At 39.0% G+C, this 21,264-nt stretch overlaps 1 protein-coding gene across 3 annotated transcripts in view; it reads right to left on the bottom strand.

The window, feature by feature from the left end:
• The window catches only part of ncor2 (nuclear receptor corepressor 2), a 109,639-nt gene that overhangs the window by 39,809 nt on the left and 48,566 nt on the right, over positions 1-21,264 (bottom strand). For all 3 annotated transcript variants that reach the window (XM_032577653.1, XM_032577652.1, XM_032577654.1), the window contains exons 7-16: positions 18,209-18,265; positions 17,832-17,884; positions 11,816-11,882; positions 10,363-10,535; positions 10,160-10,253; positions 7,761-7,939; positions 7,180-7,234; positions 6,996-7,091; positions 3,296-3,519; positions 709-869 (exon numbers count right to left, since the gene is read on the bottom strand). In XM_032577653.1, the coding sequence (XP_032433544.1) occupies positions 709-869; positions 3,296-3,519; positions 6,996-7,091; positions 7,180-7,234; positions 7,761-7,939; positions 10,160-10,253; positions 10,363-10,535; positions 11,816-11,882; positions 17,832-17,884; positions 18,209-18,265 (1,159 nt within the window). The remainder of the gene's footprint in view (positions 1-708; positions 870-3,295; positions 3,520-6,995; positions 7,092-7,179; positions 7,235-7,760; positions 7,940-10,159; positions 10,254-10,362; positions 10,536-11,815; positions 11,883-17,831; positions 17,885-18,208; positions 18,266-21,264) is intronic.

Genomic DNA, 21,264 nt, shown 5'->3' with positions numbered 1-21,264 from the left:
CAGTGGCAAGGGTGGGGTTGCTTCCTGCCAGCCGCCCCCTCTCCTCCACCCTTTTGTCACCTGGGGAATCCCTGTGACTGAACCTGTGACTGAACGACTGCGGCATGCACACACAACTGCTGAAACATCACAAATCCTATACTAGCCCGGAGCTAAAGCGTTACATGACTGAATTACTATCTGAAGGGGTGTGGGGCGGGGGTATCTAAGCAGGAAAACACTGCGTAGCACGACTATTTGTTCTCAAGTAATAGTTCTGTTTTTGAGGCAGGAAAACTTCAGACAGATTTCATTTGAGTTACGCCAATTATGCGTGTCCCTTTTGCTAAAGAGTTTGCAAAAGAAAACAATGAGAACAGAAGAACAACAGTACACTCTGGTGGCTCAGAACATGAGGCTACAAGTAGATCAAAGGTCACCCTGTCTGTCTAATATCACTGATGTTAGAACTTCTGCGTAATTTTATTTCATAATTAAAAAATACAAACTTTTATTTTTTGCCATTTATTCTTAATGATTAGCCTCTAGCTAAAGACTTCACAAATTGTTCTGTGATGAAAGATTATCATTGATTTGTCCTACACTTTCAGGATTTCATGTTTTTCTGAAGCAACTTTTCAAATTGCAATCTCCCTCAACATTCATGACTTTTAGTAAAGATAAAAAAAAAAAAGAAAAGAAAATGAGAGTAGGCTCATTTGTGCTAACCTAGCTCGTTGCTGAGCGGCGGAGTGGTGGTCTCCTCTCCTTCGCTGTTCATGGAGCGGGTATCACGGCCTTTGCGGCGGCCCTGGCTGTTCGCTGTTCGTCTTCCCTTGAAAGCCACAGTGGGCTCCTTGTCTTCGGCATCTTCTCCAGAAGTGTCATCCCTGCATTTTAGAGACGACGACAGAGTCAGAAATGCTACAAATTAATAAATTAATAAAAGCAGGGTGTGGTTGGGATCCTTGTCCTGTCACAACACCCAGTCACCATCAGTCAGAATCAGAAGGTCAGGCTTTTGAAAGATCTGTGTTCGACCAGAAAACTGCAATTAGTGCAAAATTGTTTTAAAATGGACAACATTTGAGGCTTTAACAGTACAATGGTGCCAGACACATCAAAATTGTTGTTTGAGGGGGTAAAAAAGGCCAGGCTAACCACCTGGAACGGCTAAGACTTTAACCTTACTTATGGACAATCCCTAAAAGGCAGGTCCTCTGCCAGAAATGCAAATAATTAAAAATAAATCACACAATTCAGTTCTTTAAGTTATCTAATTGAAGTTAAAATACACATATTTCTGGGCAATTTGAAAAGACAATGGAATCTTGCTTAGTAAGAGACGTTGGGGAGCAAATTATGATTATGTACGATATGCCTACACTGCTCTTTCATTCTTTTTTACTCTCAGGATAATTTATCGCGTGTCGCCACAATGGCATGGAGGAGATGGCAACAAAGCTTCAACCTCCTGCTCCTCCATTCATCTTCCTCCTACTCCATTAATCTTGCCAAAGGGAGCTAGTAGCGCTCTAAATATAGGCGAGCCAGCTGTGCCAGGGGTGACACGCAGGCAGCAGGGTGTGCAAAGAGCCACAGAGTCCCCAGGCCTTTCCTCAGAACAGGGAAGCAATGGCCACTGGTTCATCAACATCACCATCATCATCATCTTCTTCTTCTTTTTCATGCTTATAAATATGGGCTGGCATTGCTTGAAACAACTGCAGGATACAACCTCAGCTGACAGCATAATAAACAACCTAACTGCAGACACAGAGATTTTAGTTCTCAGGCAACAGAAAGCCGTGATGTTCCATCTGTTGTTTTTCATCCTCTGCAGGAACCCAGCCAGAAAACATTCGCTCGTTGATCACTGCATCCACCTGTCCACCCACCCAGTGCCACACACACCCACGCACACCCACCCCCACGCAACATGCAACACACAGTGTGTCAAAGTGACACCTGGTTTAATTACAGAGATTATTTTTCACAAAAAAAAAAAACAATCCAGGATTAAAAAATAAAACAACAACAAAAAAGAGACATAAGCTTCAAACTTGTGGGAGAAAGAAGATCGGGCATCACGTTAAGAAGCGGGAAAAGAAGCAGAAAGAAAACAGCAGCCGGAAAAGAATAACCTGGCTGTAGGTTTTGAAATAAATAGATTTTAAAATCCACTCTAGCTTTCCAAAACGCATACGTTCAGGGCTTCACCATATCTGAAAAATATGTGGCATGCGATTACATTATTTGGGAATGTATGGGTTAAGCTAAATAAAACCGACTCAAAAAATTACATTTTAACAACTGACATGATACCAAGATATGAAGTTATTTATTTCACCTGCCAGTGGTCATAATGTTATGCCTAGTTAGTGTACAGCGTTATTGTCCTTCTGCTTTCACACACAATCCCCAGACAGTGAGTTGTGTAGGGCTGCCACTAACTATTTAGCAATCAATTATTCTGACAATTAATCGGATTTAAAAAAGAAATTCTACAATTTTTTTTTCATTTAACCTCTAGAGCCATTTTTTAATACAATATTAGAAATACATTTTGAAAGATGCAAATTAATAATTCAATTTCTTTCTAAAGAAAATAAGCATCTTACTGCCTAAAATCCAATAATATAGCTTTCCTTTGGTGAACTTCAAGCGTGTGAAACTAAAATTATGAAATTTGAGAAGATCTTGGTAGAACATATTTAGAGATTAAAAGTTTTCTTTTTCATCTTAAATGCACATATTTTTGCACAGTTTTGGCAAAATTACTCCTCTGAATATGTTGCTTTTTCAGCAAATGGCCTTTTCGTAAACTCCAGTTAACAATCAATTACAAAATTAGCTGACGATTATTTCAATAATCGATTAATCGTCTCAGCACTAAAGTTGTATATGTAAATACTGTTCAGTACTACAATTCATTCTGCCCACTTCAACAATATGAACTATTAAAAACTATGCATCAGGCTACAGATGATCTATTGGTAACAACAGCGTATGCAAACCAAGAGTGACTTTAGAAAATGACTCAAATGTCACCAGGAAACATTTTCTGGTGACGACAGTAAAAAAAAAAAGATAAAAAACAGAAACAGACAGCCACGGAGAGCAACTACCTAATACATACTGCTATCCAAGCAGTTAGTGGTAGATTTTTGATTCATTATACAGCTCTGACTCGAACTTTAGTTTTGGACTAAGTGCATGTCAGGAAATGAAAAAATTTCATAACTTTAACACGGTTTTTGGGTGCCGAACAGCCTTCATTTCAGGCAAGATTCAGAACAATTCAAAAGCGGCTCACTTCATTCCATCCTCCTTGTCTTCAGCTTCATTTTTCTCTTCGTCTCTCTCCCCCTCCTTCTCTTTTTCCTCCTTCTCCTTGTCGTCCTGACTGTTCCGGTTCACTTGTTGCTGCTGTTGCTGCTGATGTTGCTGCTGCTGCTGCTGCTGCTGTTGTTGTTGCTGCTGCTGCTGCTGCTGCTGCTGCTGTTGTTGGTGCTGTTGTTGCTGCTGCTGCTGGCCGTGCTGCAATTAAAGGACAAACATCAGAATGCTCCGGTAAATTTCACATCTCCAAAACATTTCACGGTTGAGAGATAGTGGATTTTGGCTGTGAATACTGTAAAAAGCTTCTGGTCATAAATATCCAACGTGCCGGTCGGCTGAAGGGGAAAAAAAATAATGCGTCTCGTTTAACATCTTGGACCACCTTCAGCTCGACTCATTTACAGTAAACTTGTTTCATAAGCGAAGAGAAAAACATTTGTTTTGATGGATAAACACTTTAGACCCTCAGATCACAACACCGCGTCGAAACAATTATACCCTTAAGTCTTTTAAATAATGATTGCATCCATTTCCACCGCTGCTTTGGCCCTGATGAGCCCATCACTCTGAAACAGAATTAATCTGGACTAATCAGGCTGCATGACCTTTTCTAGATCGCTGCTTAGACTCATACTTGTGCTCTCTAATAAACTGAAGCCTCTTTTTTTTTGATTAGCCTCGCTGGTAAGGGGGTTTTCCTAAGGCTACAGAGAGATTTATCACCTTGAATTATATTCCTATTAGCTAAACTTATGCTCATGATTAATCATTACAAGATCTCTGCTTGATTTATACATTTAATATCTAAACCGGCATTTTTTCCACCCCAACCACATTTTTCAAAATCTATTCATGAGCAAACTTCAAGTCACATCATAAGTTAAGGTACAACATCGCCATTCTCTGGAGCTCTTACCCACAAATATTTTTCAAAAGTTCGATCCTTCAAAGATGCAATGTTTAATACTTTACCTCCACACGTCACAAGCTCCGGTCGACTGGCACTTAGACGAAATAACTTCCCCAAAGTAAGTTTTTGAATAACACTGGAACAAGAAAAACAGCCTTTTCTCTCTCTCGCTTATATGCAGAATCTTGGTTTCGATTCAGTTCAGCTACAAAACACCCGCTAACCTTCAAGTCAAATCTACAAATTGTCATAAGGTGTAAAACAAAACAGGAAATAAGAGTTCCGAAATTATAGCAGAGCATTTCTGCTGTATAACTGCACCCAGAACCACTTCCTCACCAGCTTCCTGCCTGTCTGGGCTTTCGGGGTTAGAGTTCAGACTACTACAGCCACGCACTCAGAACAGAGAACCTTCAATGCTGCATTATCTTATTATATTCACAAATGGTCTCTGCTAATAGCCATCTTTGCATTAGCTGCTTCATCCAGGGAAAAACAAGCTGCTACCATCTACCGGCACCAACACATAGACTGACTCATAGATATTTTATGGTAAGTGAACATTAAGTGGAACAAAAGATGTGTCAAAAGTCTCTCTCTTCCTGTATATCATCACTGAAACCCCATGAAATAATCTCCCCAGGGCTGATCTACTGACCGCCCATAGAGAGGGACGGAGCACTTTGACTCAGTCTCTCTCCGGCTCATACAATGTACAGCAATGCACTTTCACTTCCTCCTCTTAGCACCCATTTTCCGTCACTGTGAGCTCATTACATGTAACACAGAACATATGGAGCGAACGTCAAAGTGCAGACTTCATCAGGAAGGCCAGGAGACGTCACGATACGCACAGAACAAAAAGGTCGCGAGCAAATTAAAGTGCCGTTTCTGTAGCCGTTCCCACTGCGTCTGATGAATAGCTTCAGATGAACAGGCACAACATGTGGACGGTTTAAGAAAAAATAAGTGTAGAAATTTAATTAGCAAAACTAAATGAGCTTTAACAGACTTTAACCACTTGACTTTTTGAATAACTCAAAATCTCCAGAGACAAAATAAGCAATGCTAATGTCAGAGTAATTACAGAAGTAATGTGTCGAAAATGTATTTATTAATGTTTTCAAAATCAAAAGTTTACATAAATGTTCTCACTGGTATGCTTTTTCAGATCTGCCCACAAATTCTCTAGAGGACTGATAAGAGTTTTGTGATGGCCACAACAAAACATTGACTTCGTTGACCTTAAGCCACTTTGTAACCACTATGGCTATACGCTGAGATCAATTTCCTGTTTGCGTCTCCACCTTAACTTCCAGGCTGATGTGTGTAGATGTTACTTCAACATTTTCACCATATGTTCTTTCTTCACAATGCTATCTATTTTATGACGTGTACCAGTTCCTCCTGCTGCAAAATAATCCAACAAAAATGGCGCTGGCACTCTGATACTTCACCGCTGAGATGGTGTTCTCAGGCTTACCAGCATCCCTCCTTTTTCTTACAAATGTAACAATGGTCCTTATGCCCGAACAGTTGCACTTTAGTTTCATCAGACCACAGGACATGTGTCCAAAAATTAAGATCTTTGTTGCAATCTGCAATCTGGGCTTTTTGTGTTTCTTCTGGGTCAATGGCTTCCTCCTGGATGAGTGACCTTTCAGCCCATGTCGGGTCACTGTGAATAGGGACACTGTCTTACCAGCCTCTTCACCAGGTCTTTGGCTTTTGGTCTGGGGTCAATTTCCACATTTTGGACCAAAACACATTAATCTCTGTGACACAGTACTCGTCTTCTTCCTTATATGGCGGTTAGTTAGTCCCATCATGTCTTGACTATAACGAATAAGTGTTTGAACAGATGAACGCGGCACCTTCAAGCATCTGGAAAAGTATGAACTAGACTGGTCCAATCCCCTTCCTGATATCTTGGCTGATTTCTTTTGACTTTCCCATTGTGTCAAACATGAAGGCAGCATGTTGAGGTGAGGCTTTAGAATACGTCCACAGGTGTGACTCCAAGGAACTAAGATGTGTCAGCTTCTAAAGCCATGACACCATCAGCTGGGCTTTCCCTCGTTGGTTAAAGAGGCCGTTATCATTCTTGAAGACATTCATAAATACATCTGTGATATTCTTTCCCTCATTATCTTTGGTATTTAGTAAATGGGGATTATTTTTGGTGGCTCTAACTGACCTTCCAGTTTACAGTTTTGCCATACATCGCATCGGTCTGTCACATAGAGTCCAGTAAAGTCCACTGAATTCTGTGATTGTGGCATGACAATATGTGAAAAAGCTCGAAGAACATAGTTCATATTTCAAAATCCTGTAGCTCAATATATTACAACACACACAAAAAAGGTGTGTGTGTTCACAAATGTTTAAGAAGGTTGTCAATGATTTGTCTAATATATGTTTAGGCCTGAAATCCGAAACTGATCGAACATCTTCAAGAAAATGATGTCAGAGCGACATTTTCCGTTCTGTTCCTCTGCATAAGAGCACAGTCAAGCTTTCTGATGATAAAAAAAAAAAAAATCATCAAAAAATATGTTGCTAATCTTTGCCAAGTGTGTTTAAGAACAGGGAATAACATGACTTTCAGAGTAGTAAGTTACATAGTAAATAAGCTTCATATCTATCAGCTAATGACCAGCAACAGCAGTATATGCCTTAATTTTCAGCCTCAGGAAACCTGTATACAATATTAACATAATGCTTCCCAGTTGAATGAAAAGGTGATTTTAAGAGGTGACAGTACCAGAGATCTCCCTCGGCGTCGGTTCCTCCGCACTATATTCTTGTAGTTTTCATTCTTTTTGGTCAGGTAGTAAAAGAGCACACACTCTGCCACCGTCTGAAATGCAAATGTAAAGGTTTTCACTTCCTCTGAACACAAAATCACTCCAAAAATAGCAAAAAGAAAAAAAAAAAGCATTTCATACCTTTCTCTCTAGAAAAGAAGCAATCAGGCCAAAGTTTTTAGGATGCTGGATGAACCTTTAAGAGGAGAACAAGGCTGATCAGATTTAAATCGTCTGAGCTTCCAGAGTAAGGCTACAAAAATCACAACATAAAAAAAAAAAAACATGGCCTGTAAAAGAGAAATATAACGGTTCATTTAAATCATCTTAGATGTGGAAAGAAACATCCCAGATGACAGTTACTGGTGAAGGCAGCAAGTGTTTGGTTTTGGTGAGTGTGACCCAAAGAGGAAACTAGAGCTCTTTGTATGTGGGTAACTTAAAAGTCACCAGTTTTACTGTGTGTTTTTGATTTGATTTGGTAGCTCCAAGCCTGCTCTCAGTTCTCACGAAAGGGGAAGATTCACTTCCTTAGCAAAAACAAAACAAAAAAACCCCTCACTGACCCGTTATCGGTTACGCAAATTTTATAGGGAGTAAGGCACGTTAAAACTTGTGGCGTAAGACCTGCCAAGAACTTTGTGTATGGAGCTAAAGTCGACTCATTTTACCGGCAACAATTACAGTAATTGGGGGGGAAAAAAGAAAAAAAAATTTCTCACTTCTCTCGGAAAGTGTCCCTCTCCTGCTCGCTCCACATGTTCATGACCTGCCGGTCCTTGTAAACCTTCATGGGGTCGTCCATCAGTCCGTTCATGTTGATGAACTTGATGCGTTGCTGCTCGGCGTCGAACAGCATAGGGGGGATGACGGCCAGCTGCCGCATTTGCTTCTCCGTGTTCTGCACGTGCCACATAGACAGGAAAAAAAAAGCAAAGAGAGAGAGAAAAATCCAGGAGTAAACAGACTGCTGCTAAAAGAGAAATCACTTCTGGTTGACATGGCCCTTTTTAAAACTAATGAATTAATAGAAGATAAGCCATTGATTTATTTTCTGTTTATAATTTAGTCATCACTATAGGAGTGGAGATGCTTTTTTTCTTTAAAATAAGCTTTTTTAGATGTATTTTTCTTCAAACCTGAGCTTAATAAATGCAGAAAGTAAGAATGTTCACATATTTATTTGCACAGTTGTGTTTTCTAGTGTCAAGTAGAAAAATCAAAGTTTCTAAAAAATTTTTTTGATATTTTCAGTTAAACACCATTATATACTGTAGAGTTAATAAAATAAAATAAAAATAACCACTAAGTTCCCATTATCACCAGTCAGCTCTACTGCTGACTAAGCAGGTTGCGAAATGCACTGTGATCAATATCGGGGCTCGAAAAGGACAATGAAATGATGCTACACTACAGTGTAAGCAGTTTGATAAATTTAAGCAATAAAAAATCTTTAACATGAGGCTGGATCTTAGATGGTAAATGAGAGTGAAGATATGGTGGTGTTAAAATGGGAAGACATTCAGCTTTACAATTCCATCCCAAATGTTAGAAAACGAATGTAAATCAACTTGAAACCTCAAGAAATGTTTGATTTATTGCCATTAATGTTGTGTTGTGGTTGCAAAAACTCTTTCCTTTTGAAAACTCCACAGTTTCCCCAGTCAGATTTTCTCAAATCATATTTTTTACAAAAGAACAGTTAGCTGTAAATAAACTCTTAAATTCTTTTGATTAATTGCAATTCTTTAGAGCTCTTAGAGGGAACGAATGATTAGGGTGATGGCAATGAGACCTTCCAACCTTAAACACGTGGAGCTCAAAAACAAAGATAAAGCCATCAAAAACCCAAGTGGGTACAAAGAAAAAAGCCGGTCAGTGATAAGAATATAAGGAAGATTTAATTGCTGCAATGCCGACAAAGTTTTTTTTCTAATGACCGATTGATTATTGAATCTTAAACAAGCCATTATTAGTACATTGTAAAGAAAGCCTCGCTTTTGTCTCACAAAATTGAGAGCAAGTCTATGTTTCTTACATTTAATTCATTAATATTTACCTAAAAGTTAAATGACTTCATTTGTGTAAGCATTGTGAAACAATGAGTCAGCGTGAGTGAGTTTAAACTGAAATGAGTTATGTCAAAATGCTGGAAATGTTTGGCAGCCTGCCATCAGAAATCTCCATCATTGCTTCCTGCTGCATTAGTAAGAACTATTTGTTTACAAGGCTGTTTCCTAAGGAAGAGTTCTGCCTTGCTAATTTAATCTTCCTGCAGTAAAAATGAGAAATATTCTCATCCCTTGATTTGTTTTATCAATTATTTTTACAAAATTACTCTTTTACAAAATAATTCTTGCAAAACCGTGGTTCTATTTAGACTCTTAGCAACAAAGTGGTTCAAACTATATTACAATAATTAAATAAATAGTGTTTTAACTCAAGTTGCTGCCAGTTGGGGTTGGGCAATTTGGCTTAAAAATAAAATCCCAGATTTTTTACACACCAAATTAAATTTTATATTTCAGTAAAAAAAATCTGCTTCACTGCTGAAAAAGATATTACAAATGACATAAAATATTTTCACTCTTCCAGATAAATAGAAGCTGTCAAACAGGCTTGTTTGACAAGATGGCGGGCCTTGAATCCTGATAGCATGAACTATGGAATCCCAAAATATCCAGATTTTCCTAAAATTAAATTTTCAAAAACAAAAAATTTGATTAATCAATAAAATCAATTTCTTGCCCGGTTCCTCTGTCAGTTTAACAAACTTGAGGTTTAGATCACATTTCAAGGAGAACTCTACCAACAACAAGAACTTTGAAGCACAACATGGAGACTAGAGAGAAACTGATTGTTCTGGGTGAGGAAATGTATAAATGGTTTAAAGCTACACAATCTGTGGCCTCCATGAATTGTTAAAAAAAAAGAAAGAAAATTAAAAACAGGATGTCTGAAAACTTCAAAAATAAGTTAAAAGTTTGTAGCTGAGTGTAAAGAATCCAAAACTTCAACTGCCTATGGATTAGGCAAAGTGAGAAGTCGCATTTGAAACCCAACAGTTGCCGAAGGGCAATTTCAGGTGGGGGTCAAACCAATTTTAACAGAAAGAGCTTACCTCATGCTCTGATATTCCATCAATGATTTCGGAGACTTCATGTTCACTGCGGGCTGCGGCTGAGGTGAGGCCACCTCCTCGCTGCCCAACACGGCTGCAGACACACAAATACAGAACTCCTGTTGGTGATTCTTCAAAACGGCGGCCATAACAGAGCACCGGAGGCGATCGCGCTCTGCTACGCGTCTTTAGTGAAATCCCACCTCTGCATTCGTTCCTGCATCTCTCTCTGCTTGCGGATCTCTGGGAACTGCTTTTCGTAGTACTCCCGCACCTTGCTCTCCTTGGCCCTGCGCCGCGGGTTGTTTTCAATGCGCTCCACTTTCTTCTCCCAGGCCTCCATTAGCTGGTCATACCGCTGGCAGAACTTCTGCTCCTGCAAGATTGGATCGAGAAAATAACTCAGAGGAAGCAGGGTGACACGCTGAATGTTCTAGGCCTCAAACGATTAATCAAATTCATTTATCTAATCGTGATGAATAAATTTAATTTAATTGTGATTAATTGTTTATTGAAATAATCGTCAACTAATCTGGTTACTGATTAATCATTAACCGAAGTATCCAGATTTTTTTTAAAAGGCCATTTTGTTAAAGAACGTACTGGGAGCAGTAATTAAGCTAAAACGATACAAAAAATGTTTAATTTAAGACAAAAACTCTGGAAATACGGTCTATTAAAAAATCCTTGAGTGGCATAGTTTCAGCTAAAGTCAATTTAAATTCTGTTAAAAAACACTCCTAAGGACCTTTTACTATCCAATTTTCAGTAAAAAAAATAAAAACAAATAAAAAACAGCTTAGTAAACAGTATTTCTTTAGCTGTAGATACATTCTTTGTGACAAAAGATCAATAGTACACTAATGGAATGCTCTTTAATTTTATTTTTTAAGTAACTGAATTATTTGCCTATTTGCACCACTTAATGTATTAAAAAAGGTGTAAAAAAGGCTCAAGTGGTTAAATGAAAAATCTGTAGAATGTGCCAAATGTTTTTATCCGACTAATCGTCAGAATAAGCAACAGGATAATTGATCACTGAAATAATCATTAGTTTGCAGCCCTAAAATGTTTTATGTAGAGTCGGGATTTGGAGCAGAGGTCTGGCAGACAGACGGTGCAGTTTTTCTGCCTCCATCACAGACAACCTATTAACCCTGGTGGAGACATGACCCTCAGAGGGTCCATAAACTACACGGCGATATCTCTGCACATACAGCTGCCTCCCCCACAACATGAGAGGAGACACTAACCCGTGGCTCAGACTTCCATTCTGTCTTGCATCAAACACGTTTAAAAGAGAGTAAAAGCATCAATCTTGTGGACATTTGACAGCTGATTCACAAAAATCCTTAATTTTTACAGCCATGCTTTTAGGATTTCATTTACAGACACCGCCAATCAAAAAACAGCAACGTTTCAAAAAGTTCTCTGTCGTGTTTGGCTGAAAATTAATTCAAAAGACATAGAGAAATCTTTTTCTATTTGTTTTCTGCTTTCCCAGGGACCTGAACAGAGAGTTTTATCTTTTTTTTCCCCACTCTTCGGCAGGTCTAAAATGGCCACTCACTTCGAGGAGCAGCTGGCCCGGTTTCACACCAGTCACCTGTCATTGGCTGAGTCCCAGCTGAGTCACAAACGGAGTTTTCTACTTACCCACTGCTTACGAGCGTGGTTTCTCCTTTTGAAATACAAGATGAGCTTCTTCCTCATGGCGTGGTTTCTGCATGGATAAAAGAGGAAAGTTAGGAATAAACCACATGACACTGAAACATAAAGAGTCTACATGTCAACGGTTGGACTTTACATTCATCACATCTTTTCAAGTATTTGGTATACAATATACAGTGTCTCCGTGTCTATTGAACGTTTTCCCAATTGATTTTATTAAGAGATTTCATGTGACAAACCAACACAATTAGATTTGTTGGTAGATGATAGATGATTTTCAAGGTTTTGCAAATAAAATCTGAAAGGTGTGGAAATTAGCGAGCTTCAATTTATCATGATATTAATAGATTTATTGCGACAAGCTTAACTACAATATCCCCAAATAAAACAAAAAAGCAGGCAGTATGTTTTGTTTTAGTAAAAAATCTCAGTGATTTTTGTTCCACTACTCAGTTACGCAGAACTTTAACTTTATCTAGCTCATACAAAACCCCAATAAAAAAAAAATTAGATTTCATTGCTGCTTCCAGATATAGGGTGAAACACTTTGACTGCGATGAGGCAGTGTGTTTGCACTTTTCAACCTCAATTCTTTACAGCGTGAATGGTAAATAAAAAAAAACAATTTTACATTACACTTTCACATAAACAGAAACAACGCCGATCCTTGAGTGCAGCCGCTTGATAAACTCAATCTCGCTTCTGGGTGGAAGGGACAGCGAGGGGAGCCAAACTTATAAAACTTGTCTGTGTTTGGAACGGCCTGACTAGTAGCTTCAAATAAAGGTCAAGGCCAGTAATCTCCTTAGGCAGCTGCTCGGTTTGTCTCTTTCTTCGCTGCAAGACAAGAGTTTTATTCCTGACACTTAATCTGTCACTTGTAAGGTCATGCTCTCCACTGATTAATGTAATCTTAGTCTATGTTAGACACTTCGGCTGAGCTGCTGGTTCCCGCTGGACCGAGGCAAGGACACACGACTAACAAAACAACAACAACAAAAAAAAGGTGCCATCCATTGGTGCGTGAGGTAATCTCAACATAATATGGCTTTTATGAAGGGGAGCAAACATGCAAAGACTTGCCTCGTCTAAAAAAAAAAACCATGATTTCTAGAAATAATTACATATGCTGAGCCATGACTTTGCAGCAAGAAAAATGACTGTAAATCCAGCTGCATAGAGGTGATATACCCATGTTGTGTATAACAAGTGAGAACCTATCTGGTGAAGCGCACAAACACACACACACACCAAGAAAAAAAAAAATTTAATCCAACCCTGATAAAGTAGATCTTCTCAAAAGACAGAGATGGTATTGTCCTCTGCACACCAGATGGCAAAAGACGAGATTAGTAGCCCCGTAACCCTGCAAAAAGGTTCCCTTTGTCCCGCTCTAAGCCCGGGTGCTTTCTAAGATATTGGAGAACGCCGTAATTTGGCATAATACTTTAAAAAACACGAAAGTCGAAAGATTCATTATATGCAGACTTGCGACAGATGTTTTGCAGTTGATTTTGCTCGGGCTTGCTAGCTGGGCAAAAAAATGGCCTGAACTTCAAAGTTTTGTCCTCGGTGTGTGCAGTTACGCAGGGATGTCGGCCTACTTTTCATCAGCTGACTGGGTGTGTGTGGGGGGGTGTGCGTGCGTGGGTGTGTGTGTGTGTGTGTGTGTGTGTGTGTGAACGTGCTTGTGTGTGTGCGGGATGCGAACCAGGAGGAGGGGATTGTGCTCGCAGAGATCCACAGAGATATCGGTGGCCATCGCTGCCGGCGGGGATCAATGCCAAACTTATCAAACCGGTTAACAAAACAAAGAAGCTAATTGTGCTCGGTCAAACTGACACACTGGGATTTAATAACGTGCGCACAAAGACGGAGTGAAAGCGGTTTTCAGTTAATTGCTTTGAGGCAATAATACTGATCAAACGGCGCGGGGATCAAAAGGAGTGAAGACGGCAGCGAGCGGTTAATAGTTCAGGATTGTCTTGTGGTACGCCACTGTGCCTGAGCTACACTGTCAGTGGTGGAAGAAAAACCCCATGACAACCTTCAGATGTGTCTCCATGAGTTAAAATCTTCTTTAAAAAAACTTTACATGGATGAAACTTTCAGTCACTGACACTGCTGAAAAAAAAGCATCCTGCTTTTAAAATAAAATTTTTTGGTCACCCGATGAAAATTAAATACGACATCGTTCATCAAATTATTTTTTTTTATGTTGTTTTTTTTTAGAATTTATGATTCTGTAACACAAAAAAGAACATCCATGTCTGCAGTCTCATGTAAGAATAGAGATTAGGAGAACTCCAAGGCTTCGTTCACAGCAGGTGTTGATGCTCAATTCCGATTTTTGGCTGAAATCCTTTTTTGTTGTCATTGATTCCACTAATTAAACTCCACAGCAATAGACGCCACACAGCAGCGTACTGTTTACAGAAGTAGCAATGGATGGATCCATTTATGGAACAATTTTAAAGTTTATTCAGCAATGGGAGCCAACCGCATGGTCACAAGGTCATAAGGCCAGGGAAGCTAATAAAAAGACAGCAAAACTAATAGCAATGTCCTTTTGTGGAGCAATAACTGCAACTTCTGTAGAAAAGTGTGTTTGGATGTGTCGTCAGAGCCAAGAGTTGTGGGGTTGTGACGTGATGTGCTTCACTGGCAGACTTCCTTCATAAGTTCATAATTTTTGTTTTCAGCTATTGTTTACATCTGGATTTACAGTGTGTGACTTCTTCTGGTGAAGAATTATGATGCATGTCTCACAATAATGACAATCAAAACGCGACATGATCGTTCAGACTGCAGGTCAGATACGCATCCGAATTAGTACCACATATGGAAATGGCACAGATTCGATTTTTTATGGGTGAATAGATCAAAATTAGGTCGTTCAGAGTGCCATGAAAAATTCTGATTTGGGCAAAAAAAAGTGAATTTGGCTCACATTTACCTACTGTGAGAACGTAGGCTAAGTCACTTCAGAGTAAGATAGGCCTGTCACACATTTTGCTGGATAATAAACTGTCCCAGAAGTTATTGCGATAAATGATAATATTGTTGTTTGAGACTATTTCTAAGGAATAGAAATATGCCATAATGTAATGGCATAATAATGCAAGAGCATATTTTCAAAGATCAATAAATTTTACACTCTTATGAACATTTAACACTGGAACTGGAAGACCTTTTAAATATCCGATATAAACAAAACAACACAAGCAACAAGTGAATGATGAAGTCTGTCAATAAAATTGCCCTCCAAAAAAAAAAATTGAGATCAAAGCATCAGAATGAAGAGTTTTGTCATTCAGTTTTTGGTAGAAAGAGGGTAGAACGGTAAATCATGCAAATTGAAATAATTGAGCTTGTTTTAATTTATCATGCAATTAATTGATTTACTGCTTATTGCAACAGGCCTAAGATGACTTTAAACAGTCGACTAGGTAGAAATCTGACAGAGCAATCAATGACTAAAATAATCATTAGTTACAGCCCAAGTCACGCCTATACCTAATCCTGACTGATGCTTTATATTAGTAATCATGGCCACAAACACAGGAACTGCTCGAGTTATTCTGACATGCTGTAGTTGATTATCTGGACATCAGAATATGACGGTTGTCCCTAATTTTGATATTTCTTAAACAGTCCAGCTGTTTCCTCCCTCAGTCACATGTCGTCATGTTAAACAGTCTCATGTGGTCCGTTCCCTGCTGCTGCTCATCTCTTTTCCAGAGATCACCTCCATGTTGTTTTCTGAAATCTATCCCAATCTCAGAGAGTCAGCGGTAAACACATGCAGATGCTGGCCATGGTATGACAAATTTATTTGTTTTACTTAATTTAACATCCAAGAGTAAATTAAATAAGTGTTAGTCTGGCCCATAACTGTAAATAAATGACTGAAAAATGTGCCTCGTTATTTAAGCTGCAGCTCTAAGTGGTAATCATAATCACAAGCCAACAAAATAAGCACTGTGGTCAAAACAGGGAAAGTTTCTGCAGCCTTAAGTTACATTTTAAAGGTCATCAAAACATGAGAGCGAGCCCTTCTTCGCATCACATGATCATACTTTAAACCCCGGCTAAAACAAGGGTAGACCACAGAGTACATTTGTTTCAATAAATCCTTCCTCATACTAAATCAACATGTAATTGTGTAAAACTCTAAATATGAACATCCAACATTTTTGTAGAACACGTAAAAGGCACCAGGAGACAAGAGTTCAATAGCCCACCCAGTTTTTATTATAAAGCCCAGTTATATAGCCCTACAGACCTAATTACATCACAGCTGTGTTGTCTGAGTGAACAAGATGTTGCACACTTGACACTAAAGGGCGGAGTGGGACACACAGGCATGATTGGACATTAAACATGCAGCTGAAATATGATTATTGCCACAAGTTTTATAGTACAACATGGGCAAGTCCTACATGATGGGCTCCAAATGTCAGAGACAGAGTAACTAAGCAACAAAGAATAATTTTTCAGCAATGCCGAGTGAGCGTCTTCATGGGAAAGCTTTTCTCTGTCCTTGAAGTGAACATCTGAAATTGGCCAATGTCTTACCCAAGGACACAGTGACACAGGGCGACAAGATGCACAGCAGGCACCGAGGCAACCAAACAGGCATCAAGAGTTGTTAAAAACAACAAAAACAAACTTTAAAAAGCACTATTGTTAACTTATTGTGGATTTTAAATTATTAGGGATGCATGACACCCCAATAATAAAATCACTAGCATCAATCAATGTTAGTAATTTTTGACATATTGATATTAATGTGATTTCTAAAACTGGGCTAATATTAATAACAGATATCTACTTCCATCTTATTGCCATTTGTGTATGTATTTTGGGAGGGGCTGGGGTTTGGTCATGTGGGATTTGTTTGAGCATATGAAAGTGATAGTGATGCAGCACAAGATTGTGGGGTTTTTAAGCAGAAGCAGAGAATCAATGTCAGCAGCGAAGTTGTTTTTCTTAAAACCGAGTCAAAGGGCAATAAAATATTTATAATATTCATAAACATTGGCCAAAACAGCAACATTAACTTTCAGATATCAATTAAAATTTTTATATCTGGGTTGATATCAGATATAAATCCAGGAATCTTTATGCATTCCATGCATTACAGCAGATATGTATTTACATCCCTGCTGTCATTTGCAGTTTTTCTCATTTAAAATAAAATTTCTGCAGATATTTGCACATTTCTGTTTGTAGTATTTTCACTTCTTCCAATAGTTTAAGCACAAATACACATGCACATTTTGTAATGTTTCTTTAAATTACCCTACTCAGCTGCACAGAGTCTACAGTTTTTATAACTACACTCGTAAATTTCCAACAAGTCCTTACTGTACAGTAAGTTGTTCTTAATTCAGTTTTTTTTTTTTAAATATACAGTACAGACCAAAGTTTGGACACAACTGTGTGTCCAAACTTTTGGTCTGTACTGTATATACAAGTGTTCCTAAAAATATTGCTACATTTAGCAAAAATTTAACAAAATACCACGTTGTTTTGCTGTTCTGTTCTGTAAAATGTAACAATGACAAACAAACGGATAGAAGCTAGTCAGTCAAGCTATCTGCTCAGGTAGCCAGTCCGTAGTCAGCTGCTTAACAAACATGCTGCCAGCAGCTCCTAAACTATCATCTTCAAACAGTATTACCTTCATAAGAGGGTTAGGTGGCGCTCTACTGCCTATATCTGATCAACAACATGCAACAAGTGAAGGGAAAACACCAACCACAGCACTTTCCCTAATATCTCTTCTAAAAAAAACCCTTCAAAATATATGAAGAGTATGCTAAAATTGTTAGTGTTCTTGAAATCATTACTTGCCATAGTTGCACTACAACACAGCTAGTCGGCTAATTTCAGATGTCTTCAATATATACAGTAGTTTACTGTTGAGGATGCAATTCTTTTTAAATGAACCAAAAATTAAATACTGTAAATATGACATATGTGGAGTAAGACTTACATCTTGATGTTCTCATGGTATTGTTTGGTATCAGATGGTTGATTGTACAAAGGCTGCAACAACAGGACAAAAAATAAATAAACCAATTAAAAAGGTTACAAAATGGCAAAAAGACCTAAATTAGTTTCCACAGTAATTTTTAAAAAATAATTAAACATGTCATCAGTTAGAGAAGTAATGCAAAACCTTGGAACTAATGAAAAGAGGTCAAATAATTAGATCCATTTTTAAGCTGAAGTTTCATAGAATGAACGCCCCCTGAGGCAGAGCTGAGCTCTGCAGGAGCCGATTCGCTGCTCTATGTTTCAAAATTTAAGGACAGAAGAGCACACAAAGACGAGAAGAAAAGTCTACGCAAAGTAAAAGTCGCTACTCACCAGTTCCACTCTGGGTCCCAGCCCCTCCAGTATCCTATGAGCCTCTTCTGCTTTTTTCTGATGAGAAAAGACAAACCGAAGTAGCACATTAGCCAGCTGCCATCACCACGGCAACGCGGGGAACACGCTCACTAGATCACCAAGGCAAAAAAACACCGCTTGCTATAAGGGGTGAACGGGGCTGGATGCATGGGTAGATGGAGAGCTGGACCCGCTGCCTATTATTAGAGCTTTTAACTCAAGCTGGGCCACAGCTCCTTGCCTCAGCTCTCTCTCTCTCTCTCTATTGCTCTCTCTTTCTCTCTATCTTCTCCAGCAAGAAAAAAAGAGAAAGATTACTCACCTACCCTGAACAGAGAAAGGTTAGAGAGAAAGAGCAGGCAGGCATGAAAGCAAGTGGGAGTAGACTAAAAAAGTGGGAGAGAAAGAGGGTGGAAAAAAAGAGTGGAGCTGGAGGAGTGGAGGGGGGCACTTCAGAGCTGGAGAACAGAGATGTTTGACCATTAAGGAAAAAGTCAATCTAAAACGGGTCTTCTCTGCTCATCCTTACATAAACATTTAGCTCCACCAGACAAATGTGTATACATCTTTCCAAACTCCAAAACAATATTCTCACTGTACTCTTCTCCTTCATTTGCCATGTACAGATGCCCTTGGTGCATGTAGTGACATTTTACAGCTGATGACAGTGACAGAGCGGGCCAGGCCACTTTTCAGTGACAGCTTTTATTTCTTTATATTAGGTTAGGATATTTAACCTAATGCTGCTTAAATATCCTCAGCAGACTGAAAACAAGTTGAACTCTAAAAGTTAGACAACCATCATGTTCAGAGAACAAACTATAACCTTGCTTTCATGTAGCAGGGACAAAAACCTTCATAGTTTTAAATGACTATGTTGTAAACTTTTGTATGAAAATGCTAATATTGATGCTAAAATTTTCCGCAACAAGACATTTCTGCATTACTGCCATTGCTTGATGTCTAGAATCGGCAGCAGAAATCGGTGCGCATTTATCGTATCGTTTATCATTTATTGTGAAAAACTTCTTAGAGGAATTTTGATTTATCGTTGTCTTGATAAATTTGAATCAATGATATTAAATAAAAAAACTGTATTATTGGAAATGTTATTTTAAACAATCTTTTCACTGCTTCATGACAGCCTCAAAAAATATCAGTAAGTTCGAAAATACTGTGTGCAGTTTAGTCTTATAAATCTTCCTTGTTAAGTAAGTGGAGTCCCGGAGAAGCCTATTTTAAATTGGAATGTTATCTAAAATAGAAGCAGTATTTTTTTTAAATCAGAATTTTTATTGTTATCACAATAGTATCGCAAAATATCACAATAAAATTCTAAGTCAATACCGTAACTGTGCTAATAAAAGGAAAACACCCTGTGTGCATCTTAGCATTTCCATTTTAAAGATATTAATTTAGCAGCATCTTATCTTAAAGACCTCACAACAAATTTGACACTGGAATGTGTTTTTAAGTTTCTTGGATTGTGATCAAGGGCCACAGAAAATCATTCCAAGAGCCACAAATGGTCCACGAGCCGCACAGTGAACACCCCTGGCCTACATCCTCAGCTATGTGTTTTTAACAGACATGCTTCACTGCAGGGAAATGGTGATAAAATCATGACTATATCAACTCCACATCATGAGTGAACACAAACTTACAACTGGGTCAAAAGTGAGGCGAAGCTTTTTGAATAAAAGCCTTGTGCATCCACAGAACAAGGAAAGAAAAGAACCACAGCCTTACACAATGCACATGTTGTACATATCAATTAAATGCAAATGTTGCTTCCTCATCATCAGTGAGTAGGTGTAACAGGCTGCAGAGTATTGCCTCAGAGAGCACGCTCACAGCAGCAGCACTTAATGAGCAGCAATTATTAAAAGGAGACTTTCATCCTCCAAGAGTGGAGGGAGGGGGGTGTGGGATTTCTCTTCATTTCCGAACTGTGATACTTTCAGCTAATTTGAAAACAAAGCTGTGAGATACTGAAGTAGCTTCAGAAGAAGGGGAGAAAAAAACAAGAAAAAACAAACAATATCTATGGAACTAAAGTGGAGAGGGGAAATGTGAGGCAAAACATTCTGGTTTTCAGTAAGAGTGTAATTAATTAAAGTGCTGGTGCTTTGTTAACATCATTCATGTTTGTAAGCAGACAGAAGTGAAGAGGCTGAATTTAGCATTTCAATCATGCCCCCCGGTGGTGGCACACAGATTCACCACAGCGGCGCTCGCATTATCGCTGCTCGTAAAGCTAGGAGCCAACGGAACATTTTCTGCAGGTCACATGATCCGACTCCAACAAACGTGAAACCAGATTTCTGGGATTGATTCTGCGGCTTCCCTGAGTGATTATAATCCTACACCCCCACCAAAGGGAATCCTGGGAACAAAAACAAGAAAAAGGGATAAATGCAGGGGGAAAAAAAACACAAAAAAACCTGCAAAGCTAGTTTTACATCGAAAAGACATAAACGCAATGCAGTCACAGGAGGTCCATGTCTTTTCTCATCCCCATGTCTGAGATGTCTGTGTTCCAAATGCAGGGAGGATGAACATGAACTGAGCCGGTCCTTGGGGGTCTGATGATGGGGCTGAAAGAGCCTGTGACTGTGAGCCCCAAAGGGACAGATGACAGTGTGGAGACGGGGAGAGCTGAGGCTGAAGTAATTCCAGCCACGTGTGTAAACACCACGGGCAACCATTTCTATTTACAACACAATATGCAGTCCTCCCTTGAAGACGACTCAAATTTAGCATATCGAATCGCGACAATTAAACAGCGGCGCGAGTGCAGTTGTAAATACCAGAAATGCAGAAGCGATGAGTAAAGCAGAAGCGTGTGACTTAGAATAGAAGCAGCTCGAGCCTGGTTTGACTGCCACAATGAGGCTGGATGGCAGCAGGCCAGAGTGCATCATGTAAGTCAGAGGGAAGTGTTACAGAGGTTAGACTGCACGCTCGAGTCACTTTCTAACTTGCGCCATCTGCCGTGTTCTCCTGTTCCAAGGAAGGGCTGCGTTTTAGCTGAC

The sequence above is a fragment of the Xiphophorus hellerii genome, chromosome 12 (assembly GCF_003331165.1).
Source record: "Xiphophorus hellerii strain 12219 chromosome 12, Xiphophorus_hellerii-4.1, whole genome shotgun sequence".
Classification (NCBI taxonomy): Eukaryota; Metazoa; Chordata; class Actinopteri; order Cyprinodontiformes; family Poeciliidae; genus Xiphophorus; species Xiphophorus hellerii.
Note: the sequence above shows the minus strand (reverse complement) of the source record. Positions and strands in the feature narration are given on the sequence as shown.